Source organism: Cinclus cinclus, chromosome Z (assembly GCF_963662255.1).
Source record: "Cinclus cinclus chromosome Z, bCinCin1.1, whole genome shotgun sequence".
NCBI classification, from domain to species: Eukaryota; Metazoa; Chordata; class Aves; order Passeriformes; family Cinclidae; genus Cinclus; species Cinclus cinclus.
The window spans coordinates 42738633-42756571 of NC_085084.1; the positions used below are offsets into that span (position 1 = coordinate 42738633).

The 17939-nt window shown below is 39.3% G+C and overlaps 1 protein-coding gene across 1 annotated transcript in view; it reads left to right on the plus strand.

The window, feature by feature from the left end:
- Positions 1–12715: 12715 nt before the first annotated feature.
- The window catches only part of ROR2 (receptor tyrosine kinase like orphan receptor 2), a 141077-nt gene continuing 135853 nt past the window's right edge, over positions 12716–17939 (plus strand). Inside the window, 2 exon segments of the mRNA XM_062513343.1 lie at positions 12716–12987; positions 12990–13088. Coding sequence (XP_062369327.1) covers positions 12786–12987; positions 12990–13088 — 301 coding nt within the window. The 5' untranslated portion in view covers positions 12716–12785.

Here is a 17939-nt window from a genome sequence, read left to right on the forward strand (position 1 = left end):
TTCTCTATCTTTTCTTGTCTCTTGTGTTATACAAAAGCTGAAGGGTGATATTTGGAGCTGTTTGAGTTTATCCATGCAATTTAATGCAGAACACATTTTTTTCACAGAGAGGGAGAACAAAGCACAATAGCACTAAAGTTCAATTTACATTCTCAGTCAGTGAAAACAAAAAATGAAAATAAAAACCAGTTGTCTGAGTCATTATTTATACTCAAACTATGGCTTCAATTGTAGTTTACGTACTACGTATTGTAGTATTTTCAGAGTTCTTGTGATTTTAAAAAACCTAGAGAAAAACTATCACCATTGTCCAAGCTTCTGAGGGCCCTGATTTGAAACAAGATCTGTAATTGTAAATAGGAAATTAAGGGAGGATGGAGGAATATGGAGATCACATTATTAGCCAATATGTGCTTAATACTAAGGGATTTGTGTGGGATGGTAGTGTTTAGAAATTTGTATTATCTGAGTGTGGAGTACTGAAAAGCTGGAAATTTAACCAGTACCCACATATCACTTCACATACCCTCGGAATCCCACTGGATGTAAGTCTTTCCTGTCTGAACTTTCTACTCAGCTCATTATACTATTATTCTGAAATACTTAATAGACTTTGAAAATTTTTTCCTTTTATCAGTAAAATAGTTAGCTCTAGGTGATTTATTGTGGCCATCAGAATAAGAAGTGAGGTACTGAAATAGAAGGTGTCATGTATTAAGGATAAAACTGATGACATAGGTCCATCAAAGCAAGGAAATGAAAGGAAGTGTGTTACTGGTGCAAAATGGGTAACTGTGATAAGGTAAGATTAACATCCTTAGGAATATTGTGTTCATATAATACAAAATTTAATTATCTGATTGGATTGTAGTTCTAGATAGTAATTGCTGCTTATAGAAACTACATCATCAAATTGGCTGACTGCTTTTGCATATAATGTCTTACAGTAAGAAGAGTTTGGATATCTTTCTTACCATGTGGTGGTGTTGATAGGTAGTCAAAAACAATAAAAAGCTAATGCCAGAAATACATGACCTGTGCATTCTGGTATCATGTCTGATGGATGGTTCTGTGCTTTGTGGTCAGTGAAGTCCCCACAACACTGCTCTTTAGGAAACTTTGTACTCTAATACCATCATATAGCTGTCTAACACAAAAACAAATGTTTGCTATATTGCACCAGCAGTCTAGATACACAGTATTCAGGGAAAGTAATTCTCAAAAGAAATCCCCCAAATCCCCACACCTGGCTAGTCCTTTTATGTTATGGAAGCTGGCTTCCTATGATGAGAATGAAGCAGGGAATAAAGCACAAAATGACTTTAATGTTACTACATTGTTGTTTTCTTAGTACTGTACCATTATTACTTTTTAATGAACCATTTTTTCTTTAAGAAATAATAAATAATCCATAAAAATGGGAGGGAAAGAGTTGAGCACTGAAATTGACAAGCTTCTGTAGAATCTTTGCCATTGGTTAAATTGAGGAAAATATTTGAATTTTCTCTTTTGAGTTATTCCTTTTGTGGATGTCTCCATAGGGATCTATCACCATCTTGGTAAATATAATTGTCTGTGTTGAAGCCAAAAAGAAGTGGAAAAGTGACAAAAGCACAAGTCAGATTTATTTTTCTTATGCCATCAAAATAATTGGGCATCCTGTCACCAGAATCTTTATCCTTGGCTAATACTAACATATCCTTGAGAAGTTATTTTCATGATCTGTGATAGAATCTATACTTGATGGTGTCATGTAATGATATGAAATATAAATAACGATGATTGTCATCTGTTCAGACATAACTTTGTTGTATTCTTCTTCGTCTTCATAAAAAGCTTTGATTCTTCAGTGTGTGTTCATGTCAGTGAAAACACTTTTCTGGTGGTAGAATTTAGCATTTCAATGTGGCCACAGATTTTTTAAATTTTTTAATATATTAACGATAAGACCCATCTTGCTGTTTTTATAAAAATTATCTTGGAAAGGATGTCAAAAGGCCCTGTAGTCTGTTTTGAAGTAGTTGGCAGTAAAATCTAGTCTTAATCTGATACTAGAATACTTCTGCTGAGCACAGTTAATTAAATAAAATCCGTACTGGATCCAGATCTGTCTGCCTAGGAACTTTTTATCAGGTTGCTCTCTACAGGAGACTAAGGAGCACCTATAGAAAGATAATTTTTCCTCAGTTAAGAGTATCCTTTCTGCTTTCTAAGATCTTGATAATCTTGATAACATTTTTATTAATCAAGTCCTGTAGTGCTGGTCTCATTTCCTTTATTTAATATCACAATAAATAATGCATAATTTATTTTACTATCTCAAATATCGTTCTTGGTGTTCTTTCCATGTTTGGAAACATTGTATGCTGTTTTTTCAGGTGTTCCCTTATGCTTCCACATTACTTTTTAAACCTCAATATGTTAAAATTAATGCAACCAAAGCTTGGCAGAGAAGACTTCACTACTTAAGGGGAAAAGGAAGGATTTTTTGTGTGTAGATGAAGACCAGTCTTCTGAAGCACAGATTGAATGTCAAAGTGGTACGTGTTTTAATATCCTGATCAGAGATGCATGTTTTCTTTCTATTATTGTCACACTTCCTGTAAAATATTGAACAATGTATCCATGGATTCTTCATCCCTAAAAAAGTTGTTAACCCAGCTTCTTCAATTTTGTCTTGCACTTATTAATGTTTTCTTAAGACTTTGAAAAACCTCTGGACCAAGAAGTTATGTAGTATAAAATATTTATTATGACAGAGATCTCTATTTTCAAGTCCTGTGTCTGCTGTGTGATTTATAGTACATCTTTGGATCTCTTTTGAAAAGAAATGTTTCATCTGAACTCCTTTATAACTTCTGGCAGACCTATCTAAATATCAAATTAGAACAAAGTTGATAGTAAAACTTCAAATAAATTTAAATAAGGCAGGTTGTGGTGGTTATGGTTATCAGTGTATATATTTTAGACAGAAGAGTCTCTCATAAGGTTTAAGACCAAATAAAGCTAGGTAGAATAAAGCTGTTAGAATTACATTGTGTGAATGTCAATGTAAACATAGATTTCACAGTGGAGAATAGTGAACAATGATCTGATAAACAGATATCTATTGGAAACTATTTTCCTAACTGGCTGTGCATTTTTCCTCTAAGTTAAGTGCCATCAGATTGCATCAAGTATTCCTATATATGGTAGTACTAAAAAATGTAAACTGGAGTATTTAATCCCTTTGTTGGAAGGTATGTATGTTTTTGTTTATATAGAAATTGGTTGTATTACTTTTGTTAGGCATGTATGATTAAAATTTGCTAGGAAGATTGTAGAATAGTTCCCATGTGGATACTAAGTTTCTTTTTATAACATTTCAGATTTTATTGTTTCCATAAGTTTCCAACTTCATTCAAACCTTTGTTTCAAGTCTTCCCAACAATTTTTAGTTATGATTGTTCAAATCCTCTTTGTAATATATTGCATCAGATTTTAAAGCAAATGCTGACAGCAGCAGTATTTATGCCCTGCATACCAAGCAGATACCACATGGTTTGAATAACGGGCACCCCTGCTGAGTGTGGATGAAATCAAAATCTTTCATAGTCATGTAAAATGCACTGATAGAAATCTGTCTTTAAATGTGCCTTCTTATTTAAAAATTAGTTATTTTAGAGTTTATCTTGACACTGATGCATGTATGTGATTCCCACAAATACTAATGCAAACTGAAAAAGTTGTAGGATTCAAGTTCTCCCAGAAGTCACCCCAAACTTATATACCACCAAATAAACAAAATAAATGCCATATAGTTTATTGTAGGTAATAGGAAGGCTAACTTTAAAGGCTTAAACATCACAGTTCTTTGGCTGTCATCAATGCTAAAGACAGGAGATTTTTGATTAGGCTTTGCCCCAAAATTCTTAACACCAGTTACTTGTTTTGTTTTGTTTAAAATATTGAAGTTGTAATTAAAAGTAAACAGAAATAGTTAAATTTCCAAGAGTAGCAATAACTCAGTCATATTGTACATGAGGAAAATATTTGTGTTTCACTAATTTTTTTGTGGGAATTTCATTGCCTGGGAACACAATAACAGAATTTTAAAAAATTCCACATGTAAAAAGAAACTGGTTGTAGAATGAATATATGCAGAACTCTGTTTTAAGTTATCTTCTCCTTACTGCACTGTTAATGCTGTCTTCCTTTTTTTGATTTAATGACATTGTTTTCAAAGAATTTAAACAAAAAAAGGAAAAAATTGTGGGTTTAGGATACTGGTGCATTAGGTGCATTAGAATGTCTTGTAAGATTGTTTATTTCAATAATATACATGGTTTTATCAGCATAAAATCATGTCTTTTGTACATCATTAATAAAATACCCAGTATATGTCTGTGTGTTCTAGGACCTCAAGTTCTTGTCCACAAAGAAAGTTCCTCAATTAGGTTAATATCTGAGGAAAGCTGTCAATTTCTTACTCATCTCCACAAGCTGCAGTTCTAAAAAGTGCTAAAAAAGTATTGAAGTATACACACACACACAAACACACATACACACACATACACACATTTAACAGCGGAAAAAAATGATTTCTTATTATGCCTTCCATCCAGATATATTTATTTAGTTGTTTTTATCTCTATTGCCATGTGTGGCTCAGAAGCCCTCTGCTCCACCGAGGTTTTTTTCAGTATAAGCAGCCCTATAAGTCACAAAAGAACAAAATCTTCCAATTCCTTGCCTACCCTTTCAAAAGTGTGTGTATATATATATGTGTGTGTGTGTGTGTATGCTGTCTTTCCCCACTTGCTTTTGAATTAAAAGCTGTGAAAGGGTAGAAATGCAGAGGTTAAATCGATTACCTTCATATGTTTTATGTTACATACTAGAGCAAACTTTCTGCCAAATCAGTCTACGCCTTCTTGTCTGACTTAGCTGCTATTAAATACCAAGTACTTCAGAACAAACCACATAGAGAACTAGTAGTCCATTGTTTTTTTGCTCCATTGTTTTTTTGCTTTTCCTGTTATCCACAACTTGCAGGCAAAAGAAAAAGTGCTTGTTCAGATTCTTCAGATTTGTCTTTAACATCCTCAGAGGGCTTCAGTTTAGACTTGGAGATGAGCTGTCCTGTTTCTCCACTTGGAATTTTTCTTAGGGAGGTTGATTCCCACACTGCTTTGTAGCTGCTGATAACCTGACAGAGGACAGTGATGCACAGTGTCTCATTTTCACTTGGCCAGCATTGCCTAATGTTAGCTGTTGCAAAAGTCAGAGACTGGCACATGCTGGGGACTTTTAGATGAACCCTTCTCCACAAAAATTACACTGGTGTCTCAGAAATATCATCAAGTCTATGCAATGGCTCAGAGCATCTGAGTCTAATTAACTGTGCTATTTAATATAATTACAGATTTGTTGCAAGAAGTTGGCTGCTGCTGCTATGGTTGGTTGGGAAAGAAAGAGATCAAGAAGTTCATCTGAAAGGCTTTCTGATAAGGCAGGATAGACATTTGAATGGCACAGCTCTGATGTGGAGCAAGTAAGATAAGCCTCTGTTAAAATCTATGATTCAGGAATTTCTGAACAACAGAAACCAAAGCAAGTTTTCTCTCCTGCTTGATCTTGGTCAAATCACAGCTGTTGGGGACAACAGTATTTGAATGAACTGATAATCCATCCTTGCCTGTTTGCTTTAAGTGGGAATGTTGACTGATGCCAGATGAGGGGTACTTATCCCTGTAAGCAGACCCGCAGATTAGGCAGAAATTCAGATTCATAACTGGGACTTGGACCCCAAAACATATTCTCACAAGTCCTGAAGTGAAACAGAACATGGTGTCATCAAAGTAGCAGACCAGTACAAAAATATTCATTCCATAATAAAAGGTGAAAAAACTTACTGACTGAAATCCCTTTTCCTCTGCCTCTTGTATATGGAGATAATACCTTTGCACTCAGGATAGTTATCTAATCTACCCTTAGGTTGAGGCAATTGCCTATCTCCCTTGGTAGGTCAGGCTGAGTTTGCAATTAAATGTAAGACAAAACGTGAATCATTTTTCTAACTGTTACATGTCTCCAGTCTTGTTGTGTCTCCTTTGTGAATGAAAGATACCGAATGTAAAAGGGATGATGATAAGATCATGAAGGCAAAATATATTTGGATAAAGTTTCTCTGCTTGTACACAGAAGAGATAGGACAGTTAGATATTAAAAATTCACTTTAAGAAAAACAAAGCAGTTCTAAAAGAGGGCCAGAAAAGGCACAAACTCCTTTCTGCAGCTGTGTGGCAGTTAACTATTCAGATTGCTCCAATGCAATAAAAGGAATGAGAAGAGGTAGAGAGACTTTAAGTAAACAGAAATAACTCACTTTAGTTTTGGTAGATTTTTCTTGTAAACTCTCATATATTTATGGGGCTAGTGCACAGACAAAAAGAAGGAAAAAATACTATAAAGAAGGTAGTAACACTGAAGAATCAAACTGATTTGAGAGACAATTATGATACAATTCAACCTTGCAATTAGATATAATGAAAAAGACTATTTTAAAATAATTTTACTTATTAGCACTATACTGCTTTTAATAGAAATGAACCTCAATGATCCATGTAGGAGCTGGGAATTTTTTTTTTTTTTGTTCCAGGTGATTGGCTTTGCAAATCTCTCTGAGGAGAAAAGTTGTTTTTAAAATGTTTTAAAAGTGCAATCCAATGTAATCACATATGCTTTAGTGTACTTCAGTGCTAAGTCTTTACTGTTTATATTGTTAACTAGTCGTGTGTGTGTGTGTGAAGCAGTTTTATTCAAACTTGTAAATCTATTTGAGCCCAAGTCACTCTCACAGGTTTCTGTTCTTTAAGCATAATGTTCTGTGAATGCTGTAGAATACCTTATTAACTTATGGTATCCCAATATTTAATATTCATCAATTACTGAATACTCTTTCCAAATGTTTTGGAGTTCAGACTGTAGGTAAGAGAAGGGAAAAACGTGTCAGACTGTCTTCCTCTGGATTGCAGACCAAAGGGAAAAGCCCAGGGAATGTGTACTGCGAGCCAGCAGCACTCACCTGCTCCATGCCATAGAGTACAGCAGCCCAGGAGGGACTGTACTTGTATTCATGTTCCTGTTACTGTTTGTGTGTTGTCTTTGAAGTTCTTCCTGTAGCTGTTCTTGCTCCCTTATGGGTCCATGCAATATGTACCCCCAAGCCTGGGGGAGAAAAGGGAAGGTTTCTATTTTACTGCATGGCTGATGCCTGCTGCAGGATTGAAGTGTGGTTACCTTGCCTCTGCTAGACTGTTTGTTGTCTATTTGGGGGCTTTTTGGGACTCCAGAGGCAGAGGAGTTACAAGAAACTTCATGTCTATAACATAAGAAAAAAATAAACTGTGATGACTACTTTTGGTTTCCTTACAAATTTTACCTCTTTCTCAAGTATATCCATCTGTTTGTGGGCCTGAACCTCCATGTTCCAATCCTGAAGACTACCTGTTCTCCAGCTAAGGCCACCTTAAGAATAACAAAAACATAACAAAATGCCCCCATACATGAATTAAAAAAAACAAAATTCCTCATCTTTTATTCCCAGTGTAATTTAGAAACTGACAGTTATATCCAGGCTCTCAAAAGTACATTCTCCATAGTCAATATCCTTTGAGTGCTGGCTTAAATTCTTGGTTCAGTTCAGGGTTTGTTTGACACCTCCATATCCAGGTGATCTTTCAAAAATGAAGTAACATATAGCTTTCTAATGACTTGTAAAAATCTGATGCATTTTGAAATTGAAATCTTATCCTGCATAGTGTATGAATCCCTGGTGTAGGATCCACTGACATGGTTGTGTCTGTCTTACTGACACAGTGAAGTGTTTTGGTCTTGCCTTGTAAACTGCAATCATTAGCATTTTATCCCAGTGGTGTGAGCTTGGGTGGAACATTTATAGTTCTTCATGAACACTGCAAGTAACTTAGGGTGTCAAGGATGTATAGACATTCTTTTTTTTAATTTGCAATCAGTCAAATATCTGATGGTTGGTGCCTGATAGCCAGAACTTGCCTACCAGTTTATGCAAATTAAATAGCTACAATTGTAATTGTTCATGCTATTTACAAAACTGTTGCATGCCATGGGATAGCTGACATAAACAACTAATATAAATACACATAAGTAATTCAGTGCAACCAACAAGATGATAATGAGTACTAAATGAAAAAGAACTTCAGTTTTATTTTTGAGCATGAGACTGAATGCCAAGATCACTCTTTAGTGTAATCATAACAATTTAAAGGAGTATTTGAGTCCTAAATTAAGTTAAACCAAATCAGACATTAATTTCTTGTTTAATTTACATAGTGAAAACCTAAACCCCAGTCCTTATTCAGATCTTTATCTTCAATAACTCGTTCTGTAATTGTTTCACTTGTTGGAATAATGGATACAGAAGACAGATGCAGCTTTTTCCCCCTTTCAGTTTTTATGATTAGAGAGGTTTGAGGGTGCATCAGTCTGAAGACACTGCAGCATGCTCAAACCATTGAGTGAGTGTGATTTTACAAGTTAGGGCAATTTGCTCTGGTTTTGGGAGTGCTGTCTGCATCCTAAGTTATGAAACAAATTAAACACTTCATTGTTTCCTGTGGTTCTAGGCATGAGAAATATCCTTGGTGATCATCCTTTAATAAGGGAGTTGATGATATGCATGCTTGCAGGTTTGTTTATTCAGTGGTGGGTTGGATCCTGTAGCAGTACTACTTGACATGTTTGTGTATTTTGACCTGGAAACAAAAGCAAGGAGATGGCTCCTGAGCCTGTGTAGAAATGGGTTTTATCTTCTGGAGGTAAAATAATTCCTTCAAAATATTTATTATATCTATTTTAATACATACACACACACATATATCTCTCAAAATCATGTATATTGAAAGCACAAGAAAGACTTGTCTAAAATGTGTGGATCAAAACCCTGTTTTTTGGGTTTTTTTTGGTAGGAAAATATTTTCTAATGAGTGTTTTTAACCTGTGTTTTATTTTAATATTTACAAGATTTGGTTCATTAAAAACCCCCAACAAAACAACAAACCACAGAAATGTGCAGGTCGACTGTAAAAATGCAGTTCTTTATTTGAATAGCTGCTCCAAACTTCTCTTTTTGTTCAGTGTTTCACTAACTGCAACATTTATCAGGCAACCAACAATCCCATCGGATTCCTACACTATGCTCAGTGTCTGAGCAATCCAACTGGGCTTCCCACTTCCATCCCAAACTCTCCAGTTTGTTTGCATACAATGGCAGAGCTCCAGTAAGTGGAGTAGCATGTGTCCCGCTTTTCTGCACAGTGTTTTGTGACCAGATCACTCCCTGAGGACCTAGATGTTGAGAAAGGTTAAGAGCCCAGCTCTCTGTGGGTTAGGCTGGTATTTGCTGGGCCAATACATAATACTGAGCACAGTCACCTCTTTCTTTGGAAGAAGTTTTCTTCCAAAATGTGTGCTTCAGAAGATAGTGACTAAAATTGCATGGGTGGTCAGAATCAGGCAAAAAATCATGGTTTGTCAAGAATCTCAAGCACTGTGGGAGGAAAGTTTCTGGATCTCTGTAGAAGTGATCATTTGGTTGCTGTGGCAGTTCTGAACGTGTATAAATGATCACACAAGGAATGTTTACACCTAACAGGATTCAGCTAAGAATGAATATTCAAGAGTAAATAGGTGCACTTTTGCATTACATATTTGGGCTTTGGTGTCTGAATCCCATGTTTTATGCCCAAATCTGTTTTTCAGTTTTGTCTAATAGTGGGAATCTACATTATATACTTTAATACTGGAGAAGAAAGCCCAAGAGTTGATCCTGAAAATATGAAACATATAGGTAATGTTTTCTGCGCTGCTTTCATCACAAGAATAAAAGGATCAAGTGGGAAATTAATCTTTTTACTAAAGATAGTGTACCAATTAAAACTTATCTATGCTTGCAGGGTGGTTATAGACACACTAAGATCTTCAAGTTGGAACCACATTTAATCTTACACTTTCTTTAAAGCCACTTTTGTTTTATTTATTATGAAAGCAGACAAAAATGGCATAGGGAATCCACCCAAATTCTGTCAGTGATTCCCAAGGAAGTTCATGCTGAATTCCACTTTGCCCATTGCTCTTAAGTGCTCCTGTCAGGTACATACCATATGGTCATGCAAACAAAATACATGCACAGCTTTTTCTTTCTCAAACAGTGACAAAAGAGTTTGAGACCATATGCTGCACAACACAAGTGATCTCTCTAATGGCTTATGTGAATTGGGGAAAGCAGCTCAGAATGTGCAGTTTGTTCCATGCACCTTTGCTGTACATGTTTTCCTACAATACAGAGTAAGTATTTGTACTGTGGTTTCTTCACTGTGGTGACTTTACTTGCAATGTGAAATATGAATAGCAGTTTTTGTGATTAGTGACAAAATAATTAGTGGGGCTGAAGCTGACTTAAATTCTCAGTAGCTAACTTGGCCTAGTCACTTAACCTTCATGACACAACCAGTTTCCCCTCCCAAGTCAGAAAAAATGATTCAGAAACAAAGTTTCTATCAAATGCTAATTTATGCCCAAATGCAAAAGGTTATTTTGCGAGATCCTTGAGAGCATAAGAGAAAGAAAGCAAAATATTTATTGGGATGATTATGCAAAAATGTAGACTAATTTACACAGATATTTTTAATTCCTGTTAAGGTTGGAAGGCAAGTAACACAGCAGTACAATCATAAATTTCAGAGGAACATAGAGTTTGAACTTGTAATACTTTAAGCAGGTAATTGTTGCAGTTTTTAACCACCTGAACTATGTTTTAAAAGCCACAGAACTGTCTCTGTTTTAGTTTCTTGGAGACATTTCTTTACACTCATTTTATTTATCAATGTGCAACAAAATTTTTTTGTTGATGCAGTGCTAAGAGGCATTCTGTTAAGAACGTGCAGAAGGAATTTTTCTTGATGAGTTGTGCTACAAAAAGGGGGGAGTGGAGTGGCTTTGTGAGGTCAGAATTTTGATGCAGGTCTCCGTTGTTAGTTATATACTGGAAATGATAAAGAGGGAAGTAGATTTTCTAACACATTATAGTATACCTTTAACCAGCAGGGTGCTGTAAATCAATGGTATACATCAGTCTTTCCACCACAGAAAGGAAATTAAAAGTGTTCTAGTAGAGAAAGCATCTCCAGCACCATGTTGAGCTCAAGTCACCCATCATCAGAAGGATTAAATCAGACCCCTAAAATTTTGGAGGAATGAGGGGATGTTCAGTGTGGCAGGAAAAATTATTAGGGTGATCAGGGAGCACAAAACTGATGATTTCAAAGGAAATTAAAAGATTTAGGATTTTTTAGTGTAACAACATGAAGACTGAGGTGTGAATCTGTCATTTTATGTCATAGAAGGGAGAAGTGGGAAGGGTAGAAGTGGCACAAAGGAGAAGGAATGTAAACTGCTCTGAATAAATGTAGTCTGGAAATTAAGAACATGTTCTAACTATCAAAGAGGCAAAGTCTGGAGCAGCCTTTAATCCAAGGAATGGAGTTTATAAAAAGATCATCATTACTTTTACCTTATGTTTCATATGTTTATGAAAGGGATTTTAAAATGTGTTGTTGTGATTGCAAGGGGCTGAAGTCAGCCAGTCCTATATTCTTACCAAAGAGGGATCAGGACCTCCCTTTGTCATTCTTAGGTGCCGGAAGAATTTTCAAGATGGAACTGAAAACTTGAAAGAAACAGGGTGCAAAAGTAGGAAAAACGAATATGTTGTAAACTTTGCATTAAGAAGTAAATGTTATGCAAAATTAATTTCACCAGAATGATTGTGAATTTAGAGCTTGATTTGGAGAAGAACTTAAAGGGATTTGTTTGTATTCAGCATTCCTCAAAGTCAGAGCTTTAGAAATTAAATTTAAAACAACAGAAATGTATTATAAATTATATAAATTACAGGTTTTAAAATGCAGCAATTAAACGGCTGAACTTTATTGTTGGAGCTTATATGAGGTAGTTAAAAGAAGCCTGCTGACAGTTCTGCTTTATCTTCGAATACTGACTTCTTTGAACTGCAAACCCAAACCAAGACAACTCCTTCTTCCCTCCCCCCTGGCCCCCCTCCAAAAAAAATCAGTTCGAAAAGCTTACTTAAATTGTGCTCAAAATACTCTTATTTCTGGTAGTAAATAACTTGGAAATATTTTGAAACTTTATTGGCAGCAGAACATTTTTTGCCTGCTGAAGACAGAAACTTTACTTTTGACACCCTATCATGAGAGAACTGGTGGAGCACAAAGAAGATCCCAGCCGTCGTGGTTCTTGCCTCTCGGAGTACGTGCTGCGAGGCTGACGCCCCTGAGCGTTTCGGGGGCAGGAGAAACTATGTTCAATCGTTTTTAACTCTGTAGGGGTGCAAAAACTCCTCAGTTGTGCAGCGAGAAGGAAGAAGGCTAAGGAGAAAAGCCGTAGCGGTTTTGGCCGGTGTGCCCTCCTCCCGCTTCTTTTTGTTTTATCGGGGATTTTTGTGAGGAAGGTTGCAGGCTCTGAGGCTTCTGGGGGCAGGACTCGCCTTTCAGAGGGGGCCCAAGTCCTGCTGGCTCCCGGTGATCGTCGAGCGCGGAGGGAAAAGTGTGTGCGGACCCGGGGCAGGGGCCGGAGGCTGCCCCCGGCAGAGGGTGCCGGAGCGAAGGGACTGTCCCTGTGCTGTCTGCCCCTCGGCGCCGCTCCCCTCCCCTCCCCTCCCCGCGTCGGGTCCCGGTGACGTTCGGATGCTGGGGAAGGAGGAGGCGGAGGCGGAGGAGGGGAAAGGATCGCGGGTCCCTCCGCCCCCAGTCGGGGACGGTCCGTTAGCGGGAGCGCAGGGCCGGGACGGCGGTGCCCGGGACGAGTTTGCGGCAGCGCCACCGGAGCCCTCTCCGCCCGCAGGCGCTGCTCCCTGCGGCTCCCTGCGGGATCTGTGCCCCGGCGGCCGGGCGGCAGCATGGACCCCTCGGCGGCGGGACGGCCGGGGGCGGCGGGCCGCCTCCTGCTCCTGCTGGCGGCCGCCTCGCTCCTTCGCCTCCGCGCGGCAGGTAAGGAGCGGGACCCCTGGCTGCAGGGGAGGATGCTTCTGCTCTTCGAGTGGGAGTGCATGGGGAGAGGGCAGGCAGGGAAAGCTGCTCCTGTTCCTAGGAGAATTGCGAGTATCCATTTGGGACCGGCGGAGCCGCCAGCATCCCCAGGTGGTGATTCACGTTGGCTACTTTTATTCTTTCTTATCTTTCTTATTTTATTTTATTTTATTTTATTTTATTTTACTTTATTTTTAAACTTATTTTATTTTATTTCTTCACTTTTCGCTTTCTTTCCGCCATCCTTCTTTATTTTTTTTTTCCCCCACCCTCAGTTCTTCTTGGCACAATGGAAACCTGATGTTGTGTTCTTTACGAGGGGGCGGGGGTTGGCAGGAGGCGAGGGTAGCTAAAATTTTTACCCCGAGCTCATCCCCGCGCCTCTGCCCCACTCGGACGGCAGGAGCTTGTGCCTCTTTTCGGCTGGGTCAGCTCTCCGAGGCTGGTTGGTAGCCACTGAGAAAGGCCAGGGTGGAGGGAGAAAGAAGGAGAAAACAAAGGAAAAGTTCGGGGTTTTGTTATTGCCGCGGGTGGACAGTAATGAGTGGAGCTTTCTCCTTCACTCTGCCCGCCCTTAAGCCCTCTCCTCGGAATGGTTATAATAGTGTGTTATTATTTGGGACGTTGTGTTGCCAGAATCTCAGCGAGAACTAGGAGGGGATTAAAGTTGAATGGCCGAGGGGGCAGCCGCCGTGCTTGCAGCTCATGGAGGCTTGGCGGTGTTTCTTTCTGTGTGTTTTTGGACTTTAGAGGGTTCCATTTTCTCTGTGTACCTGGTCGACCCTCAGGGACTGAGGAGGTCAGACTCTGGGCTCAGGAGACACTAGGACCACTTGTGCGGTTCAGTGAGCTCCGCGATTGTTTGTAGGGCTGAATAAACTGTCCCTATTAACATCTGACCTTGCGCCATGGCAGCAGCGGTGCGGCTGCTGAACAGATGCCAGTTTGTCCGTCTCTCCAAAGTAGCGCAGTGATTTGCAGAGACCTTAAGGGAATGTGTGGGGTTGGAGAGCCACGATGGTGTAAAACAGTTCCTGTAAAAGAAGCCGTATACACGTCTTTTTTTTTTTTTTTTAATTTTTCCCTCCTCCACTCGCGCCTAAGTTGTATGGTGCTTTCAAAGCAGGAAAGGGGAGGCTTAACGTTTTCGTTTTCTCTGGGATGTGAAATGCACCGTCGAGGTAGGAGCTGCCGGATCCAGCTCTTTGATCTTTCATGAAGCCATTCTCTGGAAAATTGCCCTCTGCCCCCCTGCACCAGATAAACCTTACTCTCAAAGTCCTTCCCGGGAGTCTTTGCCCAGGGACTGAGGGAGCAGATGACAAGGCTGCACAATTTCCATGCCAGGTTTGCAACCCTTCCCGTTCTGTCCTCGCCGGGCAGCGCGGGAGCTCGGTGGGTTAGCAGTGCCTTCCTCCCCCACCTTTCCTGGCTTTAACTTAATTGCACCGACGTGCTGGAGGAGACCGATGATGTCTTTAAGGAAAAACAGTGATGCTGCAGATTAGAGGGGACTTGTTAATCAATTGCACGTTTGAAAGAGCTTTTCTTCCCTTTGTTGCTTTCGCTAATCCATTTAGCTCTCCCCGGGAGGTGACAGATGCCTATATTTCCTGTTATTCAGCTCCGGGGTCCGAGGTCTTGCCATTTGTTGCCTTACCATGTAGGGAGAGGGTCAGCAGAAAGCTAGAGGTCTGGGAGCTTTCCGGGGCGAGAGCAGGAGGCGGGCATGTTACAGCTCGGGGATTTGGGGTCAGTTCCCGTAGCGTTTATTTTTCCTAGAGCCTTTATTGCTCCCTCTGAAGAGGCTGCCCCGCTGCTCTGCCCCTCCTGAGGGGTCCCGGGCTCCGGGGATCCCCCCCGGCGCTGCAGGGAGGATGGAGCTCGTCCTCCGAAGGTTGTGAGAGGAGATGCCAGATTGTCTGTCCCCCTCCCCGCTTTGTCCCCTTTACCCTGAGCAGCTCGATACGTTTTTCGAATGCAGCGGGAGGGTGTGCACAAGTGTCCCGTGGATTCCTTCCTTCCCTTCCTTCCCTTCCTTCCCTTCCTTCCCTTCCTTCCCTTCCTTCCCTTCCTTCCCTTCCTTCCCTTCCTTCCCTTCCTTCCCTTCCTTCCCTTCCTTCCCTTCCTTCCCTTCCTTCCCTTCCTTCCCTTCCTTCCCTTCCTTCCCTTCCTTCCCTTCCTTCCCTTCCTTCATTCTCTTGCCCCCCGCTGCTGCTCGAGAGACCGACGCTGGTGCATCTGCCACGGCCGGACTCAGTCTGCCTTCCCAGATCCTCCTCAAGGCTTCCCGGAGGGTGGAGGGGTGCGGGCTCCTGGGAGCCTCTGGCCAGGCGCGTTTTCCCCTGGGAAAACGGGCCGGGAAGGCGCAGGGAGTGCGGCAGCAGTGAACTGCCCCATCCGCTTGTATATGCTCTCAGGAGACATGTCAAATTTCAACCTTCTCGGAGGCAGTATAAAATCATAAGTAACCATTAAAAGTGTATTCGGGGTTTATCTTTTTTGTTTTTATATACTTTTAATTTCTTTTTTAGCAGTACACCATAAATAGGCTTGTGATTATTGTCTCAACCACCTGTAGAAAGTGTGGATTCACTCTACTTCGATAGGCATGAAGTTTGAGACTCCATTTTCTTCTCTGGATAAGCAGCACAATGGTTGAGAGCCCATAATCACAGCAATAAATTCTTCTGTACTTCTATTGTTGAGGGGTATTCTTCTGTTTAATTTTATTTGCTTAATGGTAAACAGAGTATTTGTTAATTTACATTGCCTTTAAAGGTTTATTTTTGAAAATGCTGCTTCAGCCTTTTCAGTGCTCACTTGTAGAATATGGCCAGGTGAGAGGCAACATTGAAAATGGTGATGCACCATGGACTCAGCTTACAGACTTTTGCCTTCCTGCCATTAAGGAGGAAAGGATGTTTAATCAACTGGAAGTTAATGCTCATGTGACTTGAGCAATATGCAGAATGCAGCATTAAAAAACAAACAAACAAGCAAAAAACAACAAACCAAAATTCTGTCAACAGAATGTCTAGGAATGAGAACTTATTGGTAACTCATGCCTATGATTTTGAAAACCTTCAAGTCTGCAAACTTCTACCTAACTTCATAAAGGAAAAAAATGCTCTAATATTTGAGGGTACAATGTTTGTGGAGACAAGTATGGATTACTTCTGAATGCCTTTAAGTGCTGAACTACAAAAGTTGTAAAATACTTAAATCTTGAAAGTTACATAAGATTTAGCTATAGCTCCGTCTTTAATAGAAGAGATTCAGCTCTGGAAATTGTACACAGGTCATCTGATAAAAGTCAGTACATCTCTGAGTAAAAGGAGTTTGCAGATAGCTTTAAATTAGTCATGTTGACCACATTAACTATTTTTTTGGTCAAATCTTAATCAAACCTTTCTAGCATTAATTAAGTTGTTAGTTTAGTGATGAGGTTTATCTTTTGGTCAAGAGTTGGCACTGATCTTTTTTCCTCTTGAGTGTCTCGATTAAATTAAGCATTTGTAGTGGAGTTCAGCTTCTTCCTTTAATCTTTTTGTTACTGTGAACAGCACAGAAATGCAAGATGCTGGAAGAAAAGGACAAGATGAGAGACAAGGAAAATTAATCCTGTTTAGTGAGTTTTCAGTTGTTTGCAGAAAAGCTGATCTTTTTTCTAAACTCACTGCACTTTGTCTAAGGTGTGAACAGCTTTCAGGCATTGGCATGGAAATATGTTTCACCACTAATTAGGAAACTGACAGTCTTAGTGCACCAACCAGTGAGAGAAGGAAGAGTAAAAGGAAAGAATGGTAAGAAATACTGAGTTTTGTTTGCTAGTTGGGAGAATCTTCTGTATAGAAAACTTGTGGAGTCCTTTCATGGCTTATTTTCAGACTCTTAAATTCACATTTTAGATTCAATAAAAATGCCTTTTAGAAGCAGTCAGAATCTCAAGCTTTTAATCATACTTTTGATTAAGATAATTTATTTTAAAGGTGTCTTTGTATTTATTTTTTGAACACTGCAAAGTGTTAATCAAACTTTCTTTCATTTAAATAATAATAATTCTTTATAGATTTTCTCTGTTGCCTTGTGTTGTTGCTCAGAAGGAAGAAATGCTACTTACAGTATTCCATCTAATTTATAGCATCTGTCACTATGTTCTCTGTGCAAAGAATGGTTTGCTATTTAAGTTTGTTTATTCATTGTGAGGCTGTTGCTTTATAAAGGAAGTTGTCATTAGGCTCAGCATGTCTGGAAAGCATGCAAGCACTTAAGTCTTCTAATCCAGTGACTACAAAGTAGTTAACGCTTCAAAGAAAAGGAATGACAGGATTTTGTTGCAGTGAAAGAAGATGCATTGTTTGTTAATCCTGATTTTAGTTGTTACCCTACTAAAGACTGCTACAACATTGCTAGTAATCATTTGAGACAAACATGGATTTTACTTGAATTATTGTCTTTTCTCTTGGTTTTGTCTAAACATTAAGTAGTGAAATGTCCCTTACCAGCTTTTTGCATTTACTTTTTCTGGGTCTTGGCCATACACCAATAGGCACTTGCAGCATCCTGGTAGATAGTTTTGGTGATGTTTTCCACAGACTTGACTCACAAACAAGCTTTTTCTCTTGACATCTGTTTGTCTTCCTTGGCCAGCTTGGGAAAGGACTTCCTCCTCCAAGTGATGCCAGCTGGTGATCTTTTTGTAAAACTAAGAATGGCTTTCCAGGCAATAAAGTATACTTTCCAAAAAGCCAAAAGGTGATCTCTTAGCTATAAATTGTGACTTGTCTTTTGGGTGTCAATAGGCAAAAT